The sequence below is a fragment of the Prosopis cineraria genome, unplaced genomic scaffold (assembly GCF_029017545.1).
Source record: "Prosopis cineraria cultivar Desert tree isolate PC_DT_omini unplaced genomic scaffold, ASM2901754v1 PC10, whole genome shotgun sequence".
NCBI classification, from domain to species: Eukaryota; Viridiplantae; Streptophyta; class Magnoliopsida; order Fabales; family Fabaceae; genus Prosopis; species Prosopis cineraria.
Genome location: NW_026555341.1, coordinates 3613598 through 3631234, shown reverse-complemented (window position 1 = coordinate 3631234; position 17637 = coordinate 3613598). Strand labels below are relative to the sequence as shown.

General features: G+C 35.6%; 2 protein-coding genes and 1 pseudogene across 2 annotated transcripts; 1 reads left to right on the top strand and 2 right to left on the bottom strand.

Annotated features, from left to right (window-relative positions):
• Positions 1-900: 900 nt before the first annotated feature.
• Positions 901-4488, bottom strand: LOC129322930 (metal transporter Nramp3-like). The gene is made up of 4 exons (XM_054969399.1): positions 3810-4488; positions 3223-3359; positions 2463-3115; positions 901-1559 (listed from the first exon to the last, which is right to left on the bottom strand). Exons 1-4 carry the CDS (start codon positions 4352-4354, stop codon positions 1338-1340), a joined length of 1557 nt encoding a protein of 518 aa, XP_054825374.1. The 5' UTR covers positions 4355-4488; the 3' UTR covers positions 901-1337.
• A 2909-nt stretch (positions 4489-7397) lies between these two features.
• Positions 7398-7566, top strand: LOC129284663 (U2 spliceosomal RNA; annotated as a pseudogene).
• Positions 7567-13576: 6010 nt separating this feature from the next.
• Positions 13577-15952, bottom strand: LOC129284534 (probable indole-3-acetic acid-amido synthetase GH3.1). Its single transcript, XM_054920045.1, has 3 exons — positions 15578-15952; positions 15377-15478; positions 13577-15261 (listed from the first exon to the last, which is right to left on the bottom strand). The coding sequence occupies exons 1-3, from the start codon at positions 15895-15897 to the stop codon at positions 13884-13886; spliced, it is 1800 nt and encodes a 599-aa protein (XP_054776020.1). The 5' UTR covers positions 15898-15952; the 3' UTR covers positions 13577-13883.
• Positions 15953-17637: the final 1685 nt, after the last annotated feature.

Below are 17637 nucleotides of genomic sequence, written 5' to 3'. Positions count from 1 at the left end.
TTATTTAAATATTCATAACAATGCAACAACAAATAAAAAATTTAACATGTAAAGTTATAATTTGTTGTTACATTATTGTGAATATAAAAAAAATTTTGAATATTTAAACAAAATTTGTGAATTATTTATTTTCAACAAGGGCAATTTGATAATTTATATAAATTCATTAATACCATAAAAGTTTCTAAGAACTTTAGAAAAATTATGACATTTTGAAGAATCAAATTATTATTTATATATATTAGAGAGATTTTATTATCATTTTTTTATTTCTTTTTATGTCAGGCATTTAAAAAAAAAGTGTTGACTTTAATAAATAAACAACAGAATTCATATTTTAATAAAAAATAAAATAATAATACAGTGAACATCACGAATGCTCATGTCTCGTTTTCTTCTTTTTGCTTGTTTAAAGAAACAAGACAACCCACTTAACAAAATAAAATACAACTTGATTTACCGAGTAACATTTGGTTTAACTTGTTAAAAGAGTTGAATTAATTTATTTTAAAATTTTAAATTTAAGTTTGAGATATGCAATCATGTTCAGATCTGGACATAAATAATAGTAGTTTGGACTTTTTAAGCATCATTTCAAGGATTGATTGCTAAATGAGTGAATAAAAAAATATCTCTTAAGAGAAGACACCCCTTAAGTGGTGCTCAAAATTTTTAAAAGATTAATCTCATGACTATCAATTGTAGGATACCTTAGGTGAAAAAAAAAAACAAAAAAGAAAGAAAAAAAGAAAGAAGAAAAAGTACAGAGGCATCACCAAAATACTCATGAGCTTATCATTGATAATAACATTCCAACACAACAAGGTAGTTAGTCTGCGCGAAAGGCGTTAATACTTCCAAGTTTTTTAGGCACCTTACGCTGGAATAAAAAAAAAAAACTTGATTCAAAACTTCTTAAATTATTTTCATTAACATAACAGTCTAACAATTACATTCCCAACAGTTTGAGACATGACATGTTTGACTATTAACAAGTGGCACAGTTTGAATAAGACCATAGGCGCACAATTGAGCAAGCCAAAAAGAATGAAGGAAGAGGAGCTATCATTTGCCGTTTGAATGCTATCGCTGCTAAGATTTCACTCAACTACATCATGCCTATAGCTCCTCTGTACAATAGAATTCAGACAGCAAGACAGAAACATCAACTGATGACTTGTTCAAACTGAAAGCATAGACAAACGATAAGGTGCCACTGCCTGCTGCAGCAAGTTGTTATACAAGTAACAAGCATGAATGTGCTTGCAGACTAACCAAAACTTAGAGCCAAGTGGTGCTTGCCCCTCTTTCAGTAAACCTGGCTTCAGATTGATCACTTAATTCTGTGAGTCAGTAATCATCTTCGATTGTAATGAACTTTGCGCAGGGGAAAAGGTGATGGCCCTTGAAATGAGGTAAAGTATAAATGCAACGTATGCAGCCGTAAAAGCGCACACAACAGCACCAAACATTACTCCATTGACCTCAGAGTTGAAGAATTCTAGCATAAGATACCCATTGATCATTATCACTAGAGCAGCTACAAACCATGCGATGATCTGTGTTCATATCAAAAACCACTATGAAATTCAATCCAGGAAAAAAAAAAAGGCAAAACAAACTCAACTCATCACCAAACTACAATATAGGTACAAGTGATGTTGGCACACGAGATAAATGCATCCTAGGTTCAGAGAATATATGGTTTAAAATACTGTTGCTTGCAAGGCGCACCACAAATATTGCAATCAGAACCCTCTGATACGGGGCAATTCACCAGTACACAAAAAGAAAGAAACAAGGAAAGAAGCCTTTGAAACTGTTGTCAAATTTTGGCAAACCTTCAATCTTTCCAGAAAAGACCACATTGACAGACTATATTTATTTTTAGGCATATATAAGCACAGGTCAATACAAAGAGACGCGTCTGTCCATCTAAGTTGCTGCAGACAGTTTTTGACTGGGATTAACCTGTTAATCAGCCTCATGATTTACTCTAAATTGATCAAAACCCAATAGACCGCATAATAGGCTATTGAAAACAGAATATCCTCTAATTCTTTATGAACACGCCACAATACGAATGTTGGTAAAGTATACAGTGTAGATCACACTACAGGTCTTCAAGATCAGCAAAAAGAGTTCAATGGATACAGCCCAACCTCCCTGTAACCCTCAAGGTGAGAAAGCGGAACCAGGCAAACAAATTAGCTCTATCAGATCGAACTAAATTTCTACACAGAATTGGGACATAAGGACGATTGTGCAAGATAAAAGGGTCTGCACTGGGCCAGTTCTAAGTTGTTTCAACTAAATGTCGCAGTTTGAATTAGTTAATCCTCACAAGGGCATAAATACAGATAACAATGTCATACCGAATGAATAATTTGTAATTTCAAATTCTTTTACTGAAAATATAAACTGATCAATGATAAACATAACTAATTGCTAAAAAGGGATACCTTGAGGACAGGGCCAATTCTGAAAGCGCCCATTATGTGCTCCTTGGACACCAAAAAGAGCAAGGGAATGAGTGCAAAGGGGATTTGAATTGATTGGAGAACATTAAGCCATTCATTTAGAACATCTAATGAGTCCTCTGATGTTTCAAAGACAAGAGCAACTGTCACAGTTGGAATGATAGCACAACTTCGTGTAATTAATGACCTCATCCATTTTTTCAACCTTAAATTAAGAAAACCCCCCATTATAAACTGTCCAGCATAAGTCCCAGTAATAGTGCTACTTTGACCAGCTGCTAATAACCCAATACCCCATATATATAAGATTGGAAGAAGTCCACCTCCATACTTTTCTTCAAGATACTGGCCAGCATTCACAAGACCAACGCTATTTGCGAGGTCAGTACCATAAAAACTCTTTGCAAACACAGTCGTGACAAATACATTAATGATAAAGGAGATAATAAGGGCAGCAGTTGACTCTATAGAATAATAGTTAAGCGCTTCCTGAACTCGGCCTTTCTTGCCCTGCTCAACTTGTCTTGACTGAACAAGTGCAGAGTGCAAAAATACATTGTGAGGCATAATAATGCAACCCACAACTCCAACAGCCTTCTGTATTGTTCTGGAGCTAAGTTTCGGAACCAAAATACCTACACAGGTTAATCAGATTCTGCATCAGATATAAAGCAAAAGAACACTAATTTTCTAATAAATTAGAAGTAATCCAAAGCAGAGAAATAAACTTCTCTGTCCCTACCGAGAAGAAGATCTTTGCCGCTAGGCTTTGTTTCACCAAACATCCACGCAAATGAGAGGGCCATTAAACCAATGAGAACAGCAAAAAATGCTTCCAATTTCCTCACGCCGTAGTTCTCAAGAAATAGGAAAATAAAACTGTAACAAGGAAACAAATACATGCCAGTGTTTATTTTGACTTCAGCCGACATGGTTAGGCAAATAAACAAAATTGTTCAAGAAACTCGAGAGCGAAAAAATCATGAAGGCAATGGTTTGAGGACGTCAACAAGCATTTTCATTTTAAACTCAAGCAGAGGTCTCAATCCAACAACAACTACTCTCCAAATTTCAGATGATATTCCATTGAGCCAAAAAAGGACTAAATATCCCGCAAATACTAGCAAGAACATCTAATGCCAAAGCCACTATTAGATATTTTGAGAGCTTCGCTTCCGATAAAACCAGTAAAAATTTCGAAGAGCCAAAACATAAAACCTTGTGCAAAGTACAGTCCTTCGTAGAAGCAGAGGACGCAGCAGATTTTTTTTTTTAAATCAACTAAGAAAAGCAACTGCAAGCACTAAAAAAATGAGATTAATTATTTACCAGTCACAAGCTGTGATGATGACCCCCGCCCAAAGGGGTACAATACCGTTACTGAGAATTCTGATAGCGATAGCGCTCCCAATAACCTCTTGAATGTCAGACCCAATCAGAGCCAACTCCGCCATAACCCACAGAATCATCCTCGCCCAAGTTGGATACTCCTCCCTGCAGAGTTCAGCCAGATGCTTCCCAGTCACCACTCCTAGCCGTGCAGCCAAAAGCTGAACCAGAAGCCCCATAGCCGTAGCCCACATGAGAAGCCATAAGAGGGAATAGCCAGCAATTGCGCCAGCCTGAAGATCTCCCTCAAGATTTCCAGGATCGAGAAAAGCAATGCTCATAAGGAAACCAGGGCCAGTGAAGAGCCATAGCTTCTTCCATGAAAACGGCGGGACACGATCCGAGTCGTCGCAGTCAGTGTTGGACTCATCAATTCCGACGACCACAACTTTCTCGGAGGAATCGTAAGCGGCTTCGGCTGTTTGTTTGTCAGGGATAGAGTCCACTAAAAGTGGTTGTTCGTGGTCGTGATCTTGGGGAGGCATGGCAGGCAATAAAGGGAGAGATTGGCCTCTTGGTCCCGCCCTCAAGGCCTTCAACGCAGCTTGGTACAGTGAAGTGTAATCAGCGATGAACTGATGATATTCGCTTTGAGCTTGAGCTTCTGGCTACCCGGTAGTCTTCGTCTTTATAACATTTTGTGGCACCAAGGGTGTTTTAAAAAAAAAAAAATTATAAAAAGGAATGCACGGTGTGGACTGTGGAGGAATTACGCGATTGCATCGAAAAATAATAATTGATTCCAATCGAAAATAGTAATTGATTTATTTATTTTACATATCTACCATTTTTTAATTATATTTTCAATTTCAATTGACTAAAGTATATTTTAATATTTTAATTGTAAGATTTCATTTTAATTATTTAATTTTATAGAATTTTTTTTCAATTCTTTAATTCTAATATATTAATTTCATTACAAAAAATTTATATATTAAATTTTTAAATATTCATAAAAATTTTTAAATATTAACATATTAAATTTATTTTATAAATAGACATTATTGATATGAAAAATAATTATTTAAAATTAAATTAATGTTAGAGGATTAAAAATACTTATAAAAACAAAAAAAATAAATTAAAATTTTAAATAAAATTAGAAATCAAAACTCCGCTATAGTATTTTCGATTTCAATTTCTTTCCTCTTCTCCTTTTAATGGATCCCAGACATCATGGCGATGAATGGTGATGAAAATGAAACTTAGCAACGTCCGGCATGTAACTTAATGGATGGCAGCCCCCTTCACGCCTTTCACCCCTTACAAAACAGTCTTATTTATTTTGATTGGAAAAAAAAAAAAAAAAGGTATTCTCCATAATAAGCGTAATCAGCATTCAGTACCTATAATTTTTTATGAATAGGTGATAAATCTCTTTGTTCCCCCAAGGTTTTGGCAGTTACTCTTGACATAGACTAGTAATATTTATTTAGTTTATAATATGGTGATAAACATCATGTGTAGTTTTTTATTTATTTTTATATGCAACGGAAATCAAAACAGAACAGGATGCAAATAAACAACATCAAGAAAAATCAGCAAAAAAGTCGATGAAAACCCCAAAGGAAGAGAGAGAGATATTTCTTAGCCAAGGCAATCAGCTTCACTGTTAGTTTCTCGAGCAATAAGAACCTATATGTACATATATAATTATTCTTGTGTGATTATTCTGATAAATAAATTATCAACATGAGAAAAATGTATTATTAGTGATATACTCCTATATAATGTTTATGATATATAAATAGCCTCATTAACATTAAAAATCCCTAATTAATCAAGGCGTCATGACGCATGACTGATAGAAAAACGAGACAGAAAATAAAACCAGAACAAGATTAAATTGCGCAGGCAATTATTTAAGGCAACAAATTCAAATTTTTAATGGGTAACATTAATATATTTAAATTTATATATTTAATATATTTTATTCAAAACAAATTAAGACAAGTGAATTTAAATTGTTAAAAATATTAATAATAATACTGTTATGAAATAAATAATTTATAAAATATTTATATATCTTTATTTAATTATAAATAAATATTATAATTATATAAGGTTAAGTGTATGAATTTTTTTTATTTTTAATTGTTAATAAATAAATATACTTTTCATTATGATGACATGTTCGTGTAGTCACGGATTGAGCTGCAGCCAGTTGTGTGGGGGACACTAGCCAGAAAGCGTCTTGTTCGTGGATGGCATGCGCACACACGGGCCAGGAGTGAGTGACCGCTCATCATTTTTTTTGTTTTTTTGCTGGGCCAACGACCACTCTTCGTTGAAACGGACGTTCAACAGCATGCATGTGTAAGCACTATACTTGCAGGCAACAATCATTGTGCAATAAGCATTCCATAGTATATGACGATTTTGAATTTTGAATTTTACATTTAAAATGGGGCATGTGTTTAAAATCTTTTAGATAATATAAAAAATTCCCACCAATAAAAATGAGTTGTCCAGATATTTGAATAATATTAAAAAAGAATGATTAAGATGTGAAACAATTAGAGTATTTTAGGTATTTAGGATTTTAAAAGAGTTTTGATAAAATTTTTTGCTTCAAACACATAAAATATTGTGTATGCATACGCAATGGATTTTGGTTTTAAACTCAAATCCCTCCTACTCCAAACATGATATTCTTTTCTTCTGCTTTACGATTTTTCTTTATTTAAAAATATAAGGTATTTTTTAAAAAAATAAATATTAAAAAATATAAAATATTTTTAATGTTTTAAGACACAATCATTATGTTTTTTTTTAAATATCCCTATGAGTAAATTACTTTATATTTATTTTAGAGTAAAATACTTTATTAAATAAGGGTAACTATAGAAAGATGGTGTTAATTTAAAGATAAATAATTATTTTATTAAGGAACAAGATTCAGTTAAAAATATTTTATATTTTTTAATGGAGGGAGTAACGAGGTTTCGTTTGGTATGATGGAAGAATTTTTAATAAAATTAAAATTAAAATTGAAGTTGAAATTAAAATCAGAATCAGAATAGCATTAAGTTTTAAAAGTGTGTTTGGTATGAAAATGAAATTTAATATAATATTAATTTGTATATGTACTTAAAATAAGAAAAGATTAAATTGTCCATTTTTTAAATTAAAAAAATTTATCTTATTATAAATGGATAAAAAAGATGAGTATAGTGGATTTATAAATTAAATTTAAGGAAAATTGAAGTGATAAAATATCTGAAGAAGAAATTTATTTACAACATTATCAAAATTATATCTGTAATATTTAAGATTAGGAAGGGCAGCATGGCGAGTGAAAAAAGTTGCTCTCCTGGGGTTTGTTGGGCTTGCCAAGCCTTGGCTCGTGGCCCCCTATTACAATAATCTCTCAAAACGGTTCCGTACTAACTTGACTTTTTCGGTTTTCACTTCCGGCCTCACGAATTTCACATCATAACTGAACATTATTTCCAGTTATCTTATAAGAAGCCGAAACAAAGAGCCATCTATTGTCTTTCTCCTTTGATTGAAAGCTTAAACCTGTAGATACCTTTCTCAGCCTTTTGGTTAAGATCAGGTGTAATATCGTGAGCCATCGGCCCACATGATATTAAATTAATTTTTTCAGGAGGAGGGTGCATTACGGTAGCTTGCTCCTGATATCTTCAAGCGCCGTCCATGCGTTGCACTGTTGCACGGGCCAGGCGCACCCCACCTCTGGAAAAAAAAAGCTCAAACCTGTAGTTTTAGCGGGGACAGGTATGACTAACTCCTAGTATATCACATACCAATGGGCATTACCTAAATCCATTCCTAGAGGGATGCGATGCGTAATTTGGTTTGTCATCGAGTCCCGAGTCCCGACAGATAAGATTCCCATAAGAGGGAGCAAAAGCATGCCAGGACAGGATATGAAGTAATCTGGTAGAGGCAGAGCACATGCCTCTTGCAACGTGAATTCCATTTTCCACGTCATCGTCCTTGGTTGCGTTGGCAGTAAGAGCACGTCTCACGAGTCACGATGATAAATAATATCAGGGCCTTTCATTGACAAGCCGTCGTTTCGTTGTAACTTTGGTGGCCCGATATTACAGGAACACTGGCCCAGAAACTTGGCAAGATGATGAATGATTTTGTTGATCTTAACAAGTCCATTTTTTTATTGGAAACGGAATTCATATAATAAACCAAATCCCTAATCGTGAGTTGAATTGAATGAATCTCGTAAAAAATTTAGAGGATAGAAGAATAAACAAAAGTAATTCATACATAAACGAAAAATAATCAGCCAATACATTTTAATAAAGTTAATTAAGAATGATAATTATGTTTGAATTTAAAAATCAAGGTTAAATCATCCCTATAATTAATTTTATGATAGATAAGTTGAAACAAAGTTTAATAAATATTGTTTTAAGTTCATAGTTTTATTTATAAAAGAGGAAGCATGTAATAGTTTCTCTTGAAATACAAAAAAATGAAACGAATGTACTTTAATCCATGATTCAATAAAAAAATTGAGAGATTCATGGGCCTGTTTACTAGACTGTCACTCGATAAAGTTGATGTAGTGGTCTGACTTTCGCTGGATCAAATCACTCAAAGCTGATGATGAAGCTAGATAAAATAATACTTTAGATGCTGAACATGTTTGTAGTTGTCTCGTGGAGGATATGAACACTATACAGGCGACTTCTAAGAGTACTCATTTACTTGTGTAACTTTTCAAACTTTGAGCTTGCCATCATGAATAATAACAATAAATATTGAGAGCTTAATTTGAGGCATTTGTTTTTAGGGTTAAATATTAATGTGGACATTGAATTATAAGTTCAGAGGTGATTTAAATCTTAAACTTTAAAAAGCGGCATTTTGAATTTGAAACAATTAACGTTAGAGCAATTTGATCCATATTATTAACTTTCAACAAACATCTATTAAATTCATTTAAAAAAAATTATACTTTAGGCCCCAACTTAACGGAAGTTTGTTGAAAGTTAACGATAGGAATTGAATTACTTCAACTTTAATCGTTTAAGATTCATAATACACCTTTTAAAAAGTTTAGGTTCAAATCGCCCTTAGACCCATAGTTCAAGGTCAAAAATGCATATTAATCCTTTTGTATTTTAAAAAATGCACTCCAATCAATAATAATTTAATAGTAATCGAGAAAATGTATTTTGCCTATTATATAAATTTTTAAAAAGATTTTAAAGGAGTGTGTAAGTTTCTTAGTTTGAATTGATTGATGAAAGTAAAAATTTATAAAACAAAACTAAATGCCTTTATGATAAATAAAGAGACAGAGAAAAAAATGTATGAAGAGAGATCTACTTTAGATTTTTTTTTTCCAACAAAGAATGATAATTTTTTTTTCACCGATATTATTATCAAATTTTATTATGTCAAAGAATAAATACGAAAAAATATAAAAGTGTGCTTATAGCAAAAGATTATGGTATGCTCCTATTACTATCACTGATTGCCTATCAAAACCTCATCCAACAAGAATAAAAATAGTCAACCCGACACCATTTCATTTATACCCACCATAATCTTCACCAAAAATTTCTTTACTTGTTATTACAATTTACAACCTTCTTTTATATAATTTCATCATCATTATTATTTATCTTTTTTAAATTTCTTCTTCTCATATCCTGGAAAACGTGTGAAATTATTAAGAATTAATATGGAGTTTGGATAATAAACTATAGGCTTGGGGGTGATTTGAATCCTAAATTTTTAAAAAGGTGCATCTTGAATTCCAAACAAATATCTGTTAAATTTAGGCTTAAAGTGCAATTTTCTCCAAATGAATTTGATATATGTTTGTTGAAAGTTAATGATAGGGGTCAAATTATTTCAGCTTTAATTACTTAGGGTTCAAAATGCATCTTTTTAAAGTTTAGGATTTAAATTTCTGTTAGACCTATAGTTCAGGATCCAAATTAATATTTAATCCTTGTTTTTAAAACTCTCATCAAACTAAGAAATTGTCATTTTGACATCTGCACATTCATTTTCATTACAATTATATCTCTTTCTCTTTTTTTAATCAAGATGTCAATTACATCTCTTAAGCTTTAAAAATTTAATCAATTCCAAATCAGACTACTTTATTTAGACTTAACCAAATAGTGACTTTATATATCGTAATACTTGTGCATGTAGCCACGTGTTGAAGTTAATTAAAAAACATTTTTCCTGCTTTAATCTAGTTGAAAATGCTCGTCGAATGAAACGTCTTAGGATTATATTATCATCCCTGACCTTAATAACGTGGCTTAACAACGGGCACGTCATATTCGTCTTCAAGGTCAAGAATTAATTACTGGCAGGCCTTTTATCGTGCCCTGGACCACGTATCATCCTCTCGTGGATAAGGTTTTGTCGGAGAAGGCCCAATACTGAGTCATGAGGTTGCCTGACTAGGTAACCATGTCCGGTCTTCAATGGTAACTACTACACGTGAATACAAAAAAGGCTTTAAAATGTTTTGCCCATCAACAAAGTTTAATCCAATTAGTGAGGTTTTATCATTAACCTACAAAATTATCATTTCAAATTTTGCAAATGTGAGAATTTTGTTGGTGAATTTTGAAAAAAGCACAAGCTATAATAAATTGAAGGATGTTATTCAAGCAATAGTTATACGTGTGCATGCATATATGAAGGATCAACGAACCAAGTCATTGTTTGAGCTCAAACTAAATGAGTTATTGTCACCCACTGGTACGCATGAAAGACTCTACTTAATTAGTTAGAAAAGGATAGCCAGAACTGGCACAACATGGTGGTCCAACTATTTCAGCAGATGTCAAGTCCCTTTCTTCCTTCTTATTTGCATATCAAAGAAGGGATAGTGAATTAAAGGAATAAAAAAAGCAGGTCAAAATGTCCGAGGCAGTTAAGCAACAAGGGAAAATATAGTGAATCAGAACATCCACGAAGATGTTAGGATACACTGATAAGAGAACAATAATACACGTGGTCCATTTTTTTGTCTTCCTAATAAATAAAAGCCTGACCTGAAGCTGTAGTCGGCTCAGCAATAATCGTCCAGCCCAACCCAACACTGAAAATCTTCTCTATTATTCAAGCCCTGAGTTTTCAGGCCTCCAAAGTGACCATTGCTTGCCGTCGTTATAAAGAGAGAACATCAGCTATTTGCGGTAAAGAATGTTGAGGATGCAAGCGACACGACCATCATTACGACCATTTTAAGCAGCAAAGTTTAACGAGTTATTTACTATACACTCTCAAAGGGTACACCGGTTTACCATATTGCAATTATATACGCTTTAAGTGAGCTTTATTGTAACGCTTTTATGAACTTTTGCTGGGACTAGATATTGTGTTCAAACCTGACTACCGAGGATCGGAAAGGGTCCGAGTTTGATTTAATGAGGATTTACCAGACAGGAAGACATTCGAAGATTTTACTTTAGCAGCTTCCGGTCGCTTTAAAAAACCTTGTTCCGGACACACCAACTACAACATATTCAATTGCCTGCTGTTCGATTCAATTAACCTGGAAAAGCTGGTCTGTGTGTATTACGCCTTTATTGGGATATATATTTTCCTCCGGCCTGAAACAATCTTTCTGATGCTCTCATTCATTGCTACTACCTCTTTCTTGTTCTACGTGACAGAAAAAGACATTCATCGTGAGTCGCATGCACACTTTCGAAAGTTTTATAGTAATTATCTTCGTCGTCTCATGACTTATTACAGCATTTCCTCAATTAAACATTCTTCAATTAACATATGCATGTGACTTTGTTGTCAAAAGCATTGAGTCAATTAGGCAAAACTAACGATCATGAAGTAATTAAATACAGCTTGCATATGGTAGCCCATAGAATAGTTAAGCAATATCAGAGAGCTGGTAACCATTCTCTAATTATGTCGGCAACTATGTCCACTTCAAATACTTCTTTAAAACTTTTTGGGCCAATAAAATACTTTAACTCATATGGTTACAACTTGGATTAATCATTAATTAGCTTTGACTTCAATGCATGAATAATTAAGAGCGGCGTATGTATACTAATCACTGTAACAATTATCTCGAAGTTTACTAGTAGTTTTCTTTTTAATATTGCAAGAACTAAGAAGTCGCCTGCCTCTCTTCTAATTAAACAGACCCCTTCACTATGAGATTGTAGTAAAGTACGTTTTTTCAGCCAAGCTAGTGGGGTACGTGTACATACATACATACATATAGAAGCTTCACTAATCAAACGTGATCGACATATTTAATTCTCTCAATGACCGTAAAAATGACACCGGTTTTATGGCTTTAAAAATGTATTATATCTTTATGAAAGTACGCGCTTGTATAGATAATGCTTAAAAGTCACACCAAAATTTAATCCTTTAAATTTGAAGGGAGCAAATATACTTAATGAGATTTATTTCGTGTATATAATTTTATCTAAAAATATTTTTAAAATTAAGATGGATGAGTACTATTCTATGATTAAAATAAATGCAACTTTAATTTCCTATGGTTTTTCCCCACAAGTCAAGTACTATATACGACTCGTTAAGCAAGAATTAAATGGTGACATTTATTTCGAGCTCTTCCGACATACTTAAAGGGTAACTTACACGCCCGCACACCCATATCTTGCGGTAAGCAAATCGCTCAGCTCGTTGATGTTCGATCTCGTCTCATCACATCGAGTCAAGCCAAAATAAAATTTGGATAAAGTGGATCAGGAGTTATTATTAGGTATTTTGATTCAAAACATATTTATACAAAAATATTTTTTATAAAAATATAATATGATTTTATAAACATTTATATAAAAATTCATTTTTAATAAGCTATTTTAAAACTTATACCAATTAATTTTTATCAAGAAAGTGATCTGACCCAACCAATCCGATCAATATATACTACAGTCAACTACGCGAACGCTCACCCGGAACTTTTTTCGCGTCCAGTGTATTCGGGAGGACTAGGTCCAAATTCATCAAAGTTAACATGTCGCATGACCGAAAGAATATCCACCATATTCATAGTTATCTTTGTGTTAGACATCAACTGTGATTGTAGGACGAATTGAATGAGCACGTAAAAATTATAAATAATAATAACGTCATTTCCCGTTCCCATTTCAATCTTTAAAGCAAAAAATTTACAGTTTCAAAATGATCTCCGAAGTTAACAAAAATGTTCCACTTTTTCTTCATAGTTGGTGGTGTCATAGATACTTCCCGGGTCAAACAGGATAACAGTGGGTCAACTACGTTAGTTGGAAAGTGCCACCGAATCAAACTTCATCAGGCTAATTGAATATTATTGTTTAGTAGATGAGTGGTGTGGGTAATTAATAATTAACGCTGTCAAACGTTAGAGTAAATCAAGTCCCCCCACGCAGCCACCCACTAAACCATCAGCATCAGTTTGGTACAAAAGTCTTGCGACATGCTTCCAAAAATGTAATAAGGCCCCGAAGAATAATTTTATTTAAAAACCATATGCTTCTTACTTTGCGGACTCGTAATACTTTCCCGCGAATGGTAAACCTAGTCTCGCAAACAGAACATCTAGCACGTGCACCTCAGTACAGCCACATAGAGCCTATAGAATGAAACAGTGGGTAACTAGAATTTTTGATGCCGCCTCAAATAATCTTTGCTTCCCAAAAATTACCAAATCCAGGGACGTACGCCAACACATGCCTCATCTGAGCTGAGCTTTAATTTAAACGTCTTTCCTAAACTTCAAGACTAATTAATTAAACATGATTTTCATACAAAGGAACAAGCATCTATTTGACAATTTCATCGCGTGCACCCACTTCTGAACTTATTTTCACAGACACAAAAGCACAATTACCACCATATTCAATAAAGCCACAAGAAAAAAAAAGGGAAGAGAAAGGAGAACTGCACTTTCAAGAGATACATGAAACCAAATTAACTAGGAGTCATCCATAGAGGTTACTTACAGTTTCGAAAGATGCATAAATCCTGTTCGTTGCTTTGATTCCCCCCCCCCCAATTCAGACATACTCAATGACGACGTTCCGAAGTCCAGTGGGGAACAGCTGGGCTAAAATGAACAGAGACCACTCTAGAGTCGAGAAGTTCCATTATGGGCGAGAAACTTACACACCTCGGTACTTTGTACTGGTTGATAGAGGCACCCCTTGAAATGGCGTAGTCCATCAGTTCCTCAAAGGTACCATTCTTCACCACTCGTATCTCTAACGGTCCAATAGAGTGGTCCGCCACTCTTCCTTGTCTATAAACCGAGTTAAGGCTTTCTTCCATGGCTAGGCAGCACTGGTTCAGCACTTCATTTGTAGGCGGGTTGGAGGGCTCCTTCACTAATAATTCCCAGTAAATAACATAATGTCCCGGAATACTCTGTGTTTCAGCAAAGCTCGTATACTCCACCACGCTAGTCTTAAACTCCTTCAGTAACACCGAGGCGTTTTCGATGGACTTTTGCAGCTCGGCCTCGTCGGTTTTGTCAGAGTCAATGCTCAAAAGCACGTTTTTTCTCCTCACGAACCGGAACTGTGGGGCTTTGTTGTGGAACCCCGTGACTTGGAGGATATCGCCCACACGGTAACGGCATAGACCAGAGTAGGTGGTGATAACGAGCTCGTAGTATTTACCCACTTCGAGGTCGGCTAGGTCCACAAGGCGAGGAGGCGAGTCCCGTGAGAGAGTTGAAGGGGACGAGTCATCTTGCGGCAAGAACTCGAAGTAACCCATGTTTGGCATGATGGTATAGGACACCTCAGAAGGCTTGCAAATAGGTTTTAGGTTAAGCCCAAAGTAACACTCGGAAGATGCGTACATGGTACAAGCCTTAGGCAGGCCACCACTATAATAGTCTAGAGTGGGAATATACTGAGCCATAGCACCCGTGACAATCACGTCAAGGTACTTTGTGTTAGGCCAGATTCTGGTGATGATGTCTTCCCAGTTTTCACCGGAGCATTCTTTTGTTATGAAATCTGCGAGTTCTGGATTGGGTTTCAAGATTTTGGCCACGCAATCCTTAACAGAAGGGTCAGTGATTTTGGGGTTGAGTGTTCCGGTGGAGATGTCAAGGGCTAATTGTTGCCAATTTAGCTGAAGGAATCGAATGGCTCTAAGAAGGCCAGAGGCAAAAACGGCTCCGACTCTGAGCACTTCGTGGCGCATGATGAGGCCGCATAACATCTGGGTGTACATGCTTTGGAAGGAATCGGGGCAAAGTATGGCTTCGTTTGGGCTAGTGTACACATTGTATCGGTCATAGGGTCTGTTCTTAAACTGTTGGCTCTTGTAATAGCTTGTGAGTACCGGACGAGCCACTAATCCTCCAGGAGTCTTCGTCTCTGCCTTGATAAACAGAAAGTACAGCCCCTTCCCTTTGTCCAACCCCGGCATGTACCTTCATAATAATTAGATTAAAGGAAAATAATTGCATTAGTTGCACGCTCCAACATTCAAGGAATAGATGCAATAAAAACAAATAACGAAAACGGAAAGTCAAAAGAGAAACGCACAGGTTCATCACAGGCATCAGAAGACTGTACAGTAACTGACGACGGTCCATCTCTTCACTGATGGTTGGCATTAATTTTCTCTCGCCAGCCGATGTTCCAGAACTACGGTTTCAACAGTACGATTTATGTCAGTTAGTCAAAGTATAATAAAGAAATATAAAATGAATTAATACCAAAGAAACGGAAAATTAAAGGACTGACCTAGTGAGGAACTCGGAGATGGGATGAGAGGAAAAGATGGAGGAGCGATCGCCGTTGGCAACCCGTTGGATATCAGGCTGCAAATCCTCGTAAGTAACAACAGGTACCTTGGACTTAAAAGTGTCACGGTCCGAGGCTCCATTGAGCTGAAACCGCCTGAGATACTCCGTGTCGGCGTTTCGACTCAGTATTTCGCTCAAGACCCTCTCTTGGACCGAGTCCGTGTTTTGGGTCATCTCTTGAATGAACCGCAAAGCCTTGGCGTCCTTCTCACAGGGTGGAGGTCCGAGAGGGGATGGCAAACCACAATCAATGGCCATGGTGGGATAGCAAGCACAATAGCACGAGAAAGAGAGTGTGAAAGGTAGCGAGGTGGCTAGCTCGGTGATGGATGGTATAGGTGAAAGGGCGAAGGGTTTTTTTTATAGTTGTGGTGGACTGGGACAGCCTAAAACAATTGTGCCATGTCATAGTCCACGTTGGCAGGCCGGAGCGATATAGACATAGAGTAGTACTTTGGAAGGACGCTGACGGAGAGATGCTAGTTCGGAGACAAAAGACTGATCCATTTTATATTGCAGCTTCAACGGGAGACATGTGGGCCATAAAACCCGTAGGGACTGGTACCTTGGGCCGACAGGAGGGGCCCAGTGTCTCGCCAGGTCAGCACGTAAATTGTCCAAGTCTGGTCGTCAGATGAACCACGCGGCCTTTTGCACTTTCGTGGATTGTTGTATCTGCGAAAACGATAGGAGCCGGCTCAACCCAGAAGAGCGAGTTCCGGTCTGGCAGCAACGGCCCAAGTTAATGGCATTAATCTCGTTATAGTCGAAGAATAGACTCTTAAGCGGGTTTCTTGCATGAAGATTTTTTGGGCTAAATATAAATTATAACATTTAAGTAATAATTGTGCTATGAAACGGGAAAAACATTTTTTTTTGAGTGGGCACGTAAAACAATACAAGATTAAGGTCGTCATTATATTATAGAAATGTATCGCGGTGCAGCTATCACGTGGAGATGACATAAAATAAGGATATGAATGAGTGGGTTTTAATTTGATGTGGTTGGTTAGAATTATATTTGAGATTTTGTTTTCCTGATGGTTCTTCGTGTCTGTTGCCAGTAGCCAGTAGCCAGTGTGTGGGCAATTTTTTATCCGAAGGGTAGGTGAATGGTTTAATTCTTTTTACGCCATGACAGTTGCTTTATAGTGACATTGTTTTATTCACCGTCTATACATAATCATTAAAAATATTGGATAAAAAAGAATCATTAAAAATTCATGAAAGTAATGCCACCTTACTAATGAAGCAATAACAGAATGAGGACCAGCGTTTCCAACGATCTTGAAAGAATCCGAGGTTACTCTTGGGAACAAGCAACTGAATAAAAACCAATCAAATTAATTGCTTGTCTTCAATTATATATACATATGTTTTCAGTGCTCATCCTTAAACGTCGTTGCTCAACGATCTTTTGGAGCCGATAAATGAGAATAGAGTAAGATCGGTCGTATTTGGGTGATGGGAAGTGGGAAGTCTTTAATGTGTCTTGTAATTTGGTGGCGGAACGAACCGAGAGGAAATCGAGACTTCCGTTAAGGACTCTGAAGCTCAAGTTAATATAAGATGGGGAAGGAGATAATTCATGAGTAATTTGGAGAGAACAATTAATAGGGCCGCTGGGTAGGAATTTAGCATGGATGACAGATTTATATGCTTAATTGAGCGTATTTATATGCAGGTCCCTTAAAGATAATTTATTTTTATAACTTGTCCCATGTGACTCGGCTAAACCCAACGAGCGCGCGTAGGACAAATTCTGAATTGTCAGAAATTGATTCATAATGAAAATTGAAGACCAATTGATCAAATGCGGCTATACCTTTTCCTCATATCTACTGGTTAACATTGTCAATGAGATTCTCGTCATCTCTTCAAGGCATATGAGAGCCCCACTATGGTCCAAACATTTCATCTCCTTATGGTTGTTGAATTGCTCTGATATCAATACGAGTATGAACTCACTTTACTGTAACCAACAGCTGTTGGTCCATT

Bases quoted from the DNA above. Each gene is read 5' to 3' on its own strand.
- LOC129322930 (XM_054969399.1), bottom strand. From the start codon at position 4,354: ATGCCTCCCCAAGATCACGACCACGAACAACCACTTTTAGTGGACTCT. The intron at 3,360-3,809 runs GTAAATAATTAA...TCCTTGTTACAG, and splicing joins ATCATCACAGCTTGTGACTG to TTTTATTTTCCTATTTCTTG. The intron at 1,560-2,462 runs GTATCCCTTTTT...ATATGAACACAG, and splicing joins GAATTGGCCCTGTCCTCAAG to ATCATCGCATGGTTTGTAGC.
- LOC129284534 (XM_054920045.1), bottom strand. From the start codon at position 15,897: ATGGCCATTGATTGTGGTTTGCCATCCCCTCTCGGACCTCCACCCTGT. The intron at 15,479-15,577 runs GTCAGTCCTTTA...TTGAAACCGTAG, and splicing joins ATCTCCGAGTTCCTCACTAG to TTCTGGAACATCGGCTGGCG. The intron at 15,262-15,376 runs GTGCGTTTCTCT...ATTATTATGAAG, and splicing joins CTGATGCCTGTGATGAACCT to GTACATGCCGGGGTTGGACA.